The sequence below is a fragment of the Camelina sativa genome, chromosome 20 (genome assembly GCF_030686135.1).
Source record: "Camelina sativa cultivar CO46 ecotype springtype chromosome 20, ASM3068613v1".
Classification (NCBI taxonomy): domain Eukaryota; kingdom Viridiplantae; phylum Streptophyta; class Magnoliopsida; order Brassicales; family Brassicaceae; genus Camelina; species Camelina sativa.
The window spans coordinates 16,201,428-16,213,630 of NC_141899.1; the positions used below are offsets into that span (position 1 = coordinate 16,201,428).

General features: G+C 35.6%; 2 protein-coding genes and 1 pseudogene across 2 annotated transcripts; 1 reads left to right on the forward strand and 2 right to left on the reverse strand.

The window, feature by feature from the left end:
* Nucleotides 1-3,674: 3,674 nt before the first annotated feature.
* Nucleotides 3,675-5,507, reverse strand: LOC104770075 (uncharacterized). Its single transcript, XM_010494424.3, has 3 exons — nt 5,242-5,507; nt 4,407-4,720; nt 3,675-4,187 (listed from the first exon to the last, which is right to left on the reverse strand). Exons 2-3 carry the CDS (start codon nt 4,675-4,677, stop codon nt 3,949-3,951), a joined length of 510 nt encoding a protein of 169 aa, XP_010492726.2. The 5' UTR covers nt 4,678-4,720; nt 5,242-5,507; the 3' UTR covers nt 3,675-3,948.
* Nucleotides 5,508-5,652: 145 nt separating this feature from the next.
* LOC104770076 (uncharacterized) lies at nt 5,653-7,982 on the reverse strand. The gene is made up of 8 exons (XM_010494425.3): nt 7,584-7,982; nt 7,373-7,429; nt 7,203-7,278; nt 6,709-6,788; nt 6,551-6,600; nt 6,369-6,453; nt 6,160-6,258; nt 5,653-6,059 (listed from the first exon to the last, which is right to left on the reverse strand). The coding sequence occupies exons 1-8, from the start codon at nt 7,830-7,832 to the stop codon at nt 5,838-5,840; spliced, it is 918 nt and encodes a 305-aa protein (XP_010492727.2). The 5' UTR covers nt 7,833-7,982; the 3' UTR covers nt 5,653-5,837.
* Nucleotides 7,983-8,714: 732 nt separating this feature from the next.
* On the forward strand, nt 8,715-12,005 carry LOC147918969 (uncharacterized; annotated as a pseudogene).
* Nucleotides 12,006-12,203: the final 198 nt, after the last annotated feature.

Genomic DNA, 12,203 nt, shown 5'->3' on the forward strand with positions numbered 1-12,203 from the left:
TATCAAATATATATTTTTTTTTCATTGGTTCGAAACAAAAAAAATATAATATGTTTCATTTTGACCATTTTCTGCAAAACCAGCCTGTAATTTATACTCGATAATTTTGTATAATGAACTCATATATAGAGTAATAAAACTTATCGAGTAATAAAAAATGGATTAAGTATAACAAATTTCTTTATACTTTTTACATGCTATGGAAAAAAAATTAGATATGATGAGTTCATACATCAAATTTTAGTTTATATTATTAAAAATAATTTTATTTGGTACTAATTAGTACTCCCTCTGTTTCAAAATATATGATGTTTTAAGCAAAGCACGCTAAAATTAAGAAATTTTTACTTTTAACAAGTTTAACTAATCAGAAACAATACTGCATAATATAAAATACTAAACTAATCTAAAAGTTGCAATGAAATTTGAAAACATCATATATTATGAAACAACAAACTTCTCCAAAATATCTTATATTTTGAAACGGAGGGAGTATAAAATTTTAATATAAAAATATGATAGTAGTTATGATTTATTAAGAAAAACAAGTGGTAAAGTTTATTTTATCTATTTAAAACTGATATGGTTTCTTAAATGTGTACTAACAAACATGCTATGGAAATTAATGCTTTAAAACAACTGTCCACTCAAATTCTATCACATCATATATTAGTTTTTTTTGGTTCTTATATTATAGATATTTTTAGATTTTTTAAAAAAAAAAAACAGAATTCTTGTGAGATAGTTTTATAAATGTAAATGAAATTTCATAAATATTATTTTGAAGTTTAAAATTAAATAGATATTTAAATTCTCTGTATATGAAAAGGAGATCTCTTGTCTATGTTCAACATGATTCAATATTTTCTACCTAGTTTTTTTTTTTAACTTTAAAAAAATATTAGTCCCATCCTCAAAGCATGTTGAGGAACTATAATGATCTAGTATTAAATAAATGGGTATCACTTATGGTATCAACAATAACTTCAACGCAGTCGAATTATTGAACTAGGAGGTAGGTTAATAGTGTTTGGTGAGGGAAAAAAAGAGATACTACTAATAATGCAAAACTACAAGTCAATAACAAATGAAACAGCTTAATACCAAAACACAATGTTTATGAGTTTATCTATTACTATTATTTATAAGAATATGGAAAAAAAAAAAAAAATTAAGAATATAAGTAGATGATGGATGGATGGGTACGTGAATACAGCTGTAGCCATGTTTCTCCTTTTCTTTTTCCATTCAATATTTACATACAAAAATAAGAAACAAAGAAAAAATCTAATCACTTTCAGACACATAAGCCTGACTTCATATCCCAACTGTCCACTTTATTTTATTTGATTTTTCAAGAATGCAACCTACAATTATTTGTTTTTTTTTTTTTATCTTTTCTAAATTACATGTATTTGAATATTTGATGAAATGATGCACTAGTAGTCTACTAGCGTGGCCATCGAAACTTGTAAATTTATTTAAATCAGTTTAGAATCGCAAACCAGATTTATAGTGAATTGTTTTACATGCACCACAAAAATTGTAAAATGGATAATAATATTTTGCACTACGTTTACTATATAAATCATAAACCTACTATAAATGTAGATAGAATCGCTAAGTTTGTTTATACTAATATCTAGTGTTCATATTAATTTGATTTGATTAGTACCAAATTATAACACATCCAAGTTTCACTAAACAAGATGATTGAAATAAAAATCAAAGAATTGGATTATAAAAATTAAGAAAGAAAGAGCCGCAAAGGAGGAAAGGGATAGAGATGGGTTTTCGAGGAGGCTGACATCTTCGACATGTGCCTCTCTTACTGTCATTTACTTCATCAATCTCAGAACTTCTTTTGCCTTCTTTCTCTTTTGCATCAGAACTATATAATATATATGGTTATGTCTAGATTCTCTGGATAAATGATGTTTCAAACTGTTCTGAGTCAAATTAATTGTGGATTTCAAGAAAAAAGGAACGTTTAAGCAAATGGAAATCTTGGATACAACCAAGCTGAAAAAGAGGAATAAAAAAATGTAAAGATTTGTGGACTACAAAGGAATAAAATAGTACAAAGAATCCTCTAATTAAGAAAAAAATAGAAAAATGCGTTAGAATTTTGATAATGTCTTTTTTCCCTAGTCATGTAACATTCTCAAAGAGATATTTGTTGGTTATCTTGTGGATGTTATAAAAGAGGAGTAGTGGTTATTGCTGAAGAGTAAGCGCACCAAAGAAGCATAAGCATGAGAGAACACACATTTATATGCGAGATGATGTTACGGAGTTTATATTAGTATAGATTGTGTGGTTCGCGTTTGTTGAAACCTTTAATAGACTGCGGTACGCTAGCGTTGTTGAGGTTTTGCATAGTTAAGATCTAAGAGCGGTTAAACAAAACAAAACAAAAATGCATCATGCAAAATCTATTTCGAGTTCGATTAATAGGATGATAAACACGTGAAAACCATGAATATTAAGTTTTATTTTGTCTACGAAATTGTCAATTATCTTTCCTTTTTTTTTTTGTCTTCTCTTCTTTATCTATAAACCATTCTTTTCATGATACTCTTTTTATACATGCATTTGTATGCATCAAATGTTACTTTCTTTTCTTTGCTTTAGAGAGTTTGATTGCATCCATCCTCTTGCCATTTCAGAATATTTGGACACTTGATTATGACAATCAATTAGCGACTTCACTATCTAATACCGTTTGGTCGTCTTGATTACTTATTTTTTACTGACCGTTCTTGAACGAATTTGGAATCGTATAAAGTCGTAAAGAGTTCATAGCTAAGTTTATCAATTATCAATACAATAGTTTTTATTCATCTACTCTTATCTCCCGGATTTGTTAAAGTAGTTTGATTTTATTTATTCACTACAGATCCAAAATTCTTAATAATCAAGAACTTGTCATTTATATATTTGTCAAGCATCCATGAAAGTTCGGATAAATGAACAAGGTCAAAATTATGGTTAAACCAATCTTTTGTCATGTTCTACTTTTTATATTTAATAACACATGTTATTCCTAAAATCTCAAATCAGAGCATCACACAAAACGTTGAGACATGTTGTTGTTATCATCAAATTATATATTCAAACTGTTTGTGGTCATATGAGTGAAAAAAACAATGTGTATATTAAGACCTCAGTCAACAACTAATATATACCAGTCTTGAGTCTAAACAAACACAAACTCAGTTCAAATCAAAGTTTGTGTGCCCGCCTAATCCTTTATTTTATTTTAATTAGTCGTATACATCCAATTATCATATGATTAATTAGAGGATCGTCAAATATCACATTGCATATATACAGATCAACCATTGATAAATATATAAATTTAGTAGATAAAATTAAAAATAAAAAGACTAGCTAGTGACAGGTTGGAGAGATAATGTTGTCTTTTGCAAACTTTTCTCACTCTTTTGGCATTTTTGTCTTTCCACTGTAAATTTTCCTAGGTTGGCAACAAACTCAAAAGCATCTAATACTCTTTACATACAAAAAATCCAAGTTACTTTTTTTAAAAAAAATTTTTGGTTCATATATTCCTTAAACCAAACCAAGAAACCCAATAAACAAAAGTGGATAAGTATTCACTAAACAAGTCTTAATCATATTACACTTCAACTCCAGAAAAAAAGGCAAGAAGCTTATTGAAGATTCCACATCAATATTAAAGAGTCGATCGGTTTCAAACAAGTGGATCTCAGTAAAGGAGACACCTTTGTACTGTACATGCCAATGTTAAAACAAAAATAAAAAGCTTCATAAAACCAAAACCCAGAATGAAAGAAAGATCACAACTTTCTAACCTCTAGCTAGGCTCGTTATAACTACTACATATGTAATTTTATAGACTTGTTAATATTTATTGCTATGTAATGATAATGTCTTTGAAGTTTGGATCAATCTCTTGGAAAGAGATCACTTCCATTTCTTGAAGAATTTGCCCTTGTGCTTCCCAAACATGCCATGTTTCCAGCGTTTTCCGAATTTTCCGTGCTTGAACTTGCCGTGTTTGAACTTACCGTGACCATGATGCCCGTAGCCATAGCCGTGACCGTGGTGGTGACCATAGTGTCCATGGTGAGACATATGGTGAGCACCAACTGCTGCAGCCACTCCACCAGCTATTATAGCTCCTAGACCTCCGTGGTGATGTCCTGTAACATTAATTTGATCAACATCAAGTCAAAGGACTCTTTTTTCAAACGCCATTTGCTACGTGTTTACAAAAGAAGTAAAGGTTACAGGATCATTTGGCGAAAACGAAATAACACTAAACATATAAGCAAACGTAGAACAACAATCAAAAACCTATATGTCACCAACATGTAAAGATATTTGTATGAGGAAGCATGAAAAGTTGAGACTGAAAGTACCAGAGTGAGATGGATGGGGATAACCGTGAGATGGATAACCGTGAGGAGGATAACCAGCAGGAGGGTAACCACCGTGTGGAGGATAAGCAACTGGTGGATAGCCATAAGAAGGAGGAGGAGGAGGCGGCGGGTATGAATAAGGAGCTCCATAACCATGACCATGATGACCATAACCGTGACCATGATGAGGTGGGTAATGCCCGCCTGCAAATCCTGCTAAGTGGTGGAAGAGTCCTTTGTCATTGTGATCATTACGATGATCGTCTCCCATCTTTTTTCACACTTTGATTTTTCAGAGTAAAGGGTAACCAAAACTGTAAAGAAGAAAACACATTGACATTAGATTATGAAAGAAAACAGATAATAACTCTGTGTGAGGATCAATAATACTAAGGGGCAAAGTGAGAGTTGGTGTGTCTACTCCAAATTTAAGGCTAACGGTAGTAAAAACTCAAGAGAACAGGTATCAAGAGACATATAAAGATTAAAGAGTCATCTTGTTAGTCTACAGATCGAAACAATCCATTCACAAAAGATGCTTCTGACTAAGAATTGAGAAACTTTCACCAACAATGCAAATCCGAATTCTCTGTTTCCACAGATACAATTCCTTCTCTATACGAACAAAAAGGATCAATTTTTTCCTTGAAACATTCTAGGGTTTTATAGCACTGATTTCTAGGGTTATAAAAATCTCAGATTTAGTAAGCTCAAACAAACATAGACAGAATTGAAAGATTCCCATATCAGAAGATTAAACAAACTATCGCTATCCAATACACAAAACTCCAGAAATTATAAATCTAAACAAAAGATTAAAGATGTGTGTTCGTACCAAGCTTAAGGGTTTTTTAAATTTCTCTGATTCCCGCGAATTCGATACTGCGACGGTCTTCAAGCAATATAGCCCAGAAAGAAAAAACGAGACTTGATTCGATTTCGTAAATTTCCAAAGATCACGACGTCGGCTTCACATATATATATATATATAAATGTACTAGCGCGTTTTGTGGAAGCAGAGGAAACGCCTGAGACGCTGCTAATCGAGCCGTAGTTTCCACGCCACGCGTTTCCTTTTATTTTTTAATAGTAAGATTTTTCTCTCTATTTTTCAACATTAGTCCTTTTTATTGTTTTTTTTTTCTTGACCAAATAATATAGTAGTAGTATATTTTTAATAAAATACATACGAATAAGTTCTAGATAATGAAAAATATATTATGATAAGGATCTGATTCCAGTCAAATTAACACACACCTAATCCATTAGAGATTTTTATCATTTAATACAAGTCACATGTCTTGTTTTTAATCAACTAAAAAAAGTCCTGGTACGGTTTGGTTTTAAACGATTCGGTTAGCATTACTAAGAACTCAAACCGACCAAAATTGAGGGAGAGACCTTTGGTTGTTTGGAAAAAAAAAAACTGAATCATGTAAGCTGACGTTTCTGGTAAAGTCTTCTGTAGATTCTTGCACCTTCGAATTCTGCGTGGATCTCTCGTTCCGTTCGTATACCCATCGGGTTATCCATTAGCCAACCATCCTCCTCTGTCTCAACTGTGTCGTCCATGTGTTGAAGAACACTTGATTCCTCGTCCAACTGATCTCTCATGTCTTGAGCCACATCCAACACATCTGATTGCACAAAGATCTGTTGACAGCCAAAACACACACAAAAAATAGTAAGCATAAAACCTTAAATAACCAGTAATGTTGTTGGTAGGCATTGGAGGGTAAAGAAAGCTTTTTACCTTTCCGCCGGGTTTTAGGTTTTGAAGAATGGAGTTTACCAAAGGCTTTTGGACAACACGTCTCTTTTGATGACGTTTCTTGAAATGAGGATCTGGACACTGCATTTTTTTAACACGCCCCCAATACAAACAAGTTGGATCATCATCATCATTATCACATCAACACAGATCCTGGAAACATTCTCTTACTCAGATGCTTTCTCACTTACCAAGATTGAGACAATCTCCAACGGTCCAGGATAACTCGTTATAAGCTGTTCAAAGGAAACCATGGCGTTTGCAAATATGAAGTGTCTGAAAACCCATTCCAAAAGAATCCATCAAAGAAAGTTAGTATTACACAGAGAAGTATTCTAAAGATCTTCCTCTAGGTTTGAATGCAATAACTTACACGTTTGAAAGTCCGAGCTCATCCACCCAAAAGTTGGCGCGTTTGACCAGCTGCAAAGAAATTGAACTTGTTTAGGCCAATGTAACCGAAACTACAACTAGCTAAAGCAGATGAATAGTCAAGTGAATTTGAAACTGTCAGAGGAGCTCGATGCCTACTTTCTGACGTATCTCCAGCCCCAAGTAATTTGTCGATCCAGCATTCTTATTAGCTAGCCATAGGAGAAATCTGCCACTACCTAAATTATAAGGAAGTAACCACAGGATTAGTAGATGAATCCAAATCCAAAAAACCATTTATAAGGCACAGAGGCAAGAACGGAAGGAAATTTTTGGGTTTTCTAAAGTTGAGAACACATTTTCAAGTATGAAAGAGGTGTATGACCAGGAGGAATATAAAGGAGAGCTATTTGACTGTCCAAAAACGAATTCAGATTCCACGGAAAGATGCCAATTATGCAACCAAAAGCTTCCAAGAGAACTAGTCTGTAATGTAACTCATCAATTAAAAGAACAGGATTGGTGGTAAACTAATATTTCCCTCCTACGTATTCGTCTTTAGCGCATAACTAGAAGAAGCATAAATCAACTTTAGGAAGAAGACTACAAACAGAGTTGAGTTGAGAGAAAACACAAGTAAGCTCACAAGTTACCACTTCCAATATCCACCATCAGAGGAAGTGATGGATCCTTATATACTTCATCCCAAACAGGAACTGGAGCTGGTTTCTATCAGAAAGAAAGACCATTTGTAAATCATATATGCTTTCTCACATATCAAGGTTAAAAAGCTGTCACAAACTTCGCAAAATCATCAACTTACAGAGAAAGAGGAACTGAGAGGATTAACATGCTGTCTGATTCTTTTATGCCCCACTTCCTGAAAACAAACACAGAGAGAGAAAAAAACAAATCCTACCAACTAATTAGAGATAGTGACAAACCAGGTCCTTAGTAGAAGTCTAGAGTCTAATGAAGATGAAAAGCTCTCAACTTGGAACAACAAATACATAAAGCAAAAGAAAGGAGCATACTTCAGATATCTTATGCATGAGGTTTAGCTCTGCATACTCCAAGTCCACCAATTCATTGCTTCTCAGTTCCTTTAAATTGATACAAACTGAGGTAGACGCAGAGTTAAATGCTCTGAAGCTGCTACAATGGCGAGGGATTTTGTATCCGTTCGTGAAGCTATGCGGCGATGAAGCTAGAGAAAACACCCTTTTCGCCAAAAGCAATGGTGTAGTTGAAGACGAAGAGCAAGCTTGATATAGAGTAGCCATTTTTTTTTGTTGTTTGGAGGATAAAAGCAGGATTCGATTTTGTTGGATTCGACCATAAAAATGTCTTCTTTTCTTTTCAGTGTTCTCTTCTGCCTGAGGAAGAGGAGAAAGCTGTGTGATAAGTACAATTTCAAGAGTTTTGTACTTAATGTGACAAACGTTGAAACAAATGGGGTGTTTCTGTAAATACATCAGAATGAGAACACGGTTATTTTTTAATACATCAGAAACGATTCTTCCATCACTCAGGCCCACTGGCTATAAGCCCATATACAATTAAACTTTTTGTTATGGTTTTCTATTTATTATTATATTCTACATGTTGTTGATTTTTTGTACATTTTCTTTCATATTAGTTTGGCTATATTTTGTTGTTTTCCATCATTCTAACCTTAAATTTTATTTATTCATCTATGTGCATAACGTTGTTGTTATCATATGTCAATGAATGTTTTTGGTTTAGTTTGAATATTTTTTTATTATTAAATTATAAGCTTAAATTTAAAAGAAAGTGTGACGAGTGTTATAAATAAGGTAAACCTTTTGTTTAGTTTTTTTTTTTGTCTACGTGTACTTATTTTTTATATTTTCCTATTTTTTTATGGGAAAATGACACCCACACCCACTTTGGGTGTGAGTTGTGTCACCCACACCCACTTTCCACTCTCCCTATACTTTCCCAAGTTTTTCCCTTATGTGTCCACTTTACTTTTACAATTTTGCCCTTACAAACAATTTACCTCTCTTTCTCTTCTTAAAAGTTACCTTACTTACCTCTCTTTGTTCTCCACCGTTGGATGTGTTCACCTTGTTAGATTTGTCGATTGTTTGTGGATAAGAGACATAAGTTGAATGTAGGGTTTGTGTCCCCGTGAACGAAACATGGCTGCGCAGGTAGGGTTTATGTTGTGTGGATAGGGTCGTATAAATGCAACTTTGTTTGATGTTCGTGGATGGGTGTGATATCTTTCTTTGATTTGTAATGCAGGGTGAAGATCCGAGTTTCTGTGTGGTAATATCCGGTAGCTGGAGCTGTTCTGACGACGGCGTTTGGGGATTCAAAGTTGACAATAAACTTCTCTCGCGTGTAGTTCCACTGTCTTCGACGACAACGTTAGGAGAGTTAGAAGTTTCTGTCGTTGGTGAATTCGGTTTGGTGGAGAAGAAGGCTAATCTGAGTTACTGCATACCAACGTTTATGGATTTGACGACGGGGGTGAGGACGCCTCCGGTGGTTGTGACAATGAATTTAGGACTTCAGTATTATATTCAGATGCTTATTCAGAACTGTGGGTTGAATTTATTTGTAACATTTGAGGAGGTTAAGAAGAGAGGAATGGGTAACGACGCTGAGGATTCCGATTGCAGAGAGGAAAGTCGGAAGAGACGTAGTTCGGGTTGTTCGTTTGGGCTTAGTAACAGCGGTAGTGAAGAAGGGTTTATAGGGGAAGCCTCAACAGCCGGTTCGAAGCCATTTGCTTTTGAAACAAGCCAGGTTGATGAAGAATATATGGCTGAGTTGGCAGAAATAGAGGGAAAGATGAAGGGCAGTAAGGGTGTAGAAGATGGGGTTGGTCGTGGGATGACATGTACACAATTAGGTTGTGTTGAGAAAATTGACGGATTGGAAGATAGTTTTGAAGATGTAGACGAAGAAGAAGAATCTGTTTTAACAGATGTAGCTGTGAGCCCAAGGAGCTATGATAAAGAGTTTTGGGGGAATTTCATTGGCGATCAGTTTGGTCGGGTGAACGTGGTGGAGATTATGTGTAACACAAACTCCTGTTTTGATCACACTGTCTTAGTTAACGGAGCTGTTCCTTTAAAAGAGGAGAATAAAGTGAGGACAACTGGTGGTCTGGAACAGGTCGGAGTTGTTGATGGCGAATATGTTGATGTAACCACGTGGTCAGGTGGTCGTGGTCAGGGAATTGCAACTGCACAGGATGGTCGCAGGCTAGAAGATATAGATGACGAGGAGTTTGATATTCCTCCTCTGTTTGACGACACAGATTATGTTAGTTCTGAAATACCGGATCTTGATTATGAGGATGATGGGAAAGGTATCTATAAGGGTAAGGTGTTTGCAAATAAAGAGGATTGCCAGATAGCTTTAGCTATATACGCCATCAAGAACAGGTTTCACTTCACGCAGACGACGACCAAGAAAGAGTCGTTTGTAGTTAGTTGTTCTGGAGATAGGTGTGACTGGAGGGTACTAGCTTGTGAAATGAAAGAATCCGGGTACTATGTGATCAGGAAAGCTAATCTAGAACACACATGCCCAATAGAGACTAGGGCCAATTACCTAAAGAAAGCGACCTCGAAGGTGATTGCAGCAGTGTACAAATCAAAGTTCAGTGATCCTACTAAGGGACCGGCACCTTTGGATCTCCAACAGATGGTATTAGAAGAACTGAGGGTCGATGCGTCCTACCGCAAATGTCATAGGGCAAAGGGGAAGGCTTTGGAAGGAATATTTGGTCCTGATGATGAGTCTTACGAGGATCTTCCCTGTTATCTCCATGTTTTAAAAGAAGCGAATCCTGGTACTATAACCGATATTAAAACTGAAGTGGTTGAAGATGGTAGAGAAAGGTTTTTGTATATGTTTTTGGCTTTTGGGGCTTCCATAGAAGGTTTTAAGAAGCTTAGGCGTGTTATTGTTGTGGATGGGACTCATTTGAATGGGAAGTATAATGGAGTTCTTTTGACCGCGAGTGGACAAGATGCTAATTTCCTGGTGTTTCCGCTTGCTTTTGCTGTTGTGGACAGTGAGAACGAAGACTCATGGACTTGGTTTTTTGAGAAATTAGAACGAATCGTTGCTGATAGTAAGAGCCTGACCATAATTTCAGATAGGTGCCCGTTAATATACACAGCGAAGAAGAGGGTGTTTCCTTTGTCACATCATGGAGCTTGCATAGTACATCTAGCCCGGAATGTTAATGCGAAGTTTCATAGTAAAGGACTAGCAAAACTTGTGACGAATGCAGCGTTTGCCTATAAGGTAACTGGTTACCAAGACATCTATAGACAAATTAAAGCTAAAAACGTCAAATGTGCTGCTTTCCTGGATAAAATTGGAGCAGCTCATTGGAGTAGGCTTATTTCCAAGGGAACCGTTACAATTTGATGACATCCAACATTGCAGAGTCTTTAAACAATGTGTTAGGCAAGGGTAGATCCTGTCATATTATTGAACTACTTAAGTACATTCGTGCGATGTTAAGTAGGTGGTTTAGTGCGAGGCGCAAGAAAGCTGAAAAGCATAGAGGGTTGACTACGCCGGAGGTAGATAAACAGATGCAGAAGAACGTGGATGGTGTTCGTGGTAGCAAAGTAGGCAGTCTATCTAGTTGGAGTTATGAAGTGGTTGGTTTATTGAATGGTAAGCATCATGTATTGCTTGATATGAAGCAGTGTTCTTGTAAGCAGTACGATAGGCTGAAAATACCATGCGGGCATGCATTGATAGCAGCTGATACGCAAGGGATCCTTATGGGACTTTGGTGGGTGACTGTTACAAGACAGAAACATGGAGAAGGACTTACGAAGGGATAATTAATCCTGAAATTTGTGATGCTGAAGTTCCTGTTGAAATAAAGAACCGTGTTTTATACCCTCCTAAGGCGCGACGTCCCGCTGGGCGTCCAAAAGAGAGTAGGATTCCTTCTATTGGTGAATTTCGTGTAAGTGGGCTTAATATGTGATAAATCCTTTTTTAAATATGTAGTGTTGGTATCCACATAAACATTTGTGTAACGTGCCAGGTTTTTCTGGATATGTTATGTTGTTTGCAGAGTAATGGACTTGGGAAAACAAAAGTGAATCGTTGTGCAAAGAGACGGGACACAATCGAACAAGTTGTTCGAACCCGTTGCCATGAGGATGAAGGTAGACAGTTTGTCGGTAGTGTGGAGAGCACTGTTTTTTGGGTTATTCTTGGGGTGAAGCTAACCGGATTAGGAGCGGATAGTAGTCAATTGGAAGTGTCCAGATTTGCTGTTTTTTGTGGATGTAATTTGGAACACTGTTGCTTTGATTGCTATCTTAGAAAATACATTAGGTATCCATTCCATCTTGTTTTAATGGATATGGTTTTATTTTGGGTAGTCATTAACGGATTTTTTTGGGGTACTCTATTGGATTGTAATCGAGAAGAAAGGTTAGTAACCACCTTGGTATGGTTTGTTGGGAAATTGAAAGTAAAATAGTCTGTCCACTTGGATACTAACTATGTGGATTACAATTAAAAAGATCATACGTCGTTGAGTTACTTCCTTGACAAAGATCATACGTCGCATTAACTTTAGTATCAACGCTCTAGTTTCCACATGAATTATATTATGCAGAAACACAAACATGTTG

Excerpts from the sequence above, each read along its gene's own strand:
- LOC104770075 (XM_010494424.3), bottom strand. The coding sequence starts at position 4,677 with ATGGGAGACGATCATCGTAATGATCACAATGACAAAGGACTCTTCCAC. Across the intron at positions 4,188-4,406 it reads TCCCCATCCATCTCACTCTG|GACATCACCACGGAGGTCTA; the intron begins GTACTTTCAGTC and ends TTAATGTTACAG.
- LOC104770076 (XM_010494425.3), bottom strand. The coding sequence starts at position 7,832 with ATGGCTACTCTATATCAAGCTTGCTCTTCGTCTTCAACTACACCATTG. Across the intron at positions 7,279-7,372 it reads CTCTCAGTTCCTCTTTCTCT|AAACCAGCTCCAGTTCCTGT; the intron begins GTAAGTTGATGA and ends TCTTTCTGATAG. Across the intron at positions 6,259-6,368 it reads TGGAGATTGTCTCAATCTTG|TGTCCAGATCCTCATTTCAA; the intron begins GTAAGTGAGAAA and ends AAAAAAATGCAG.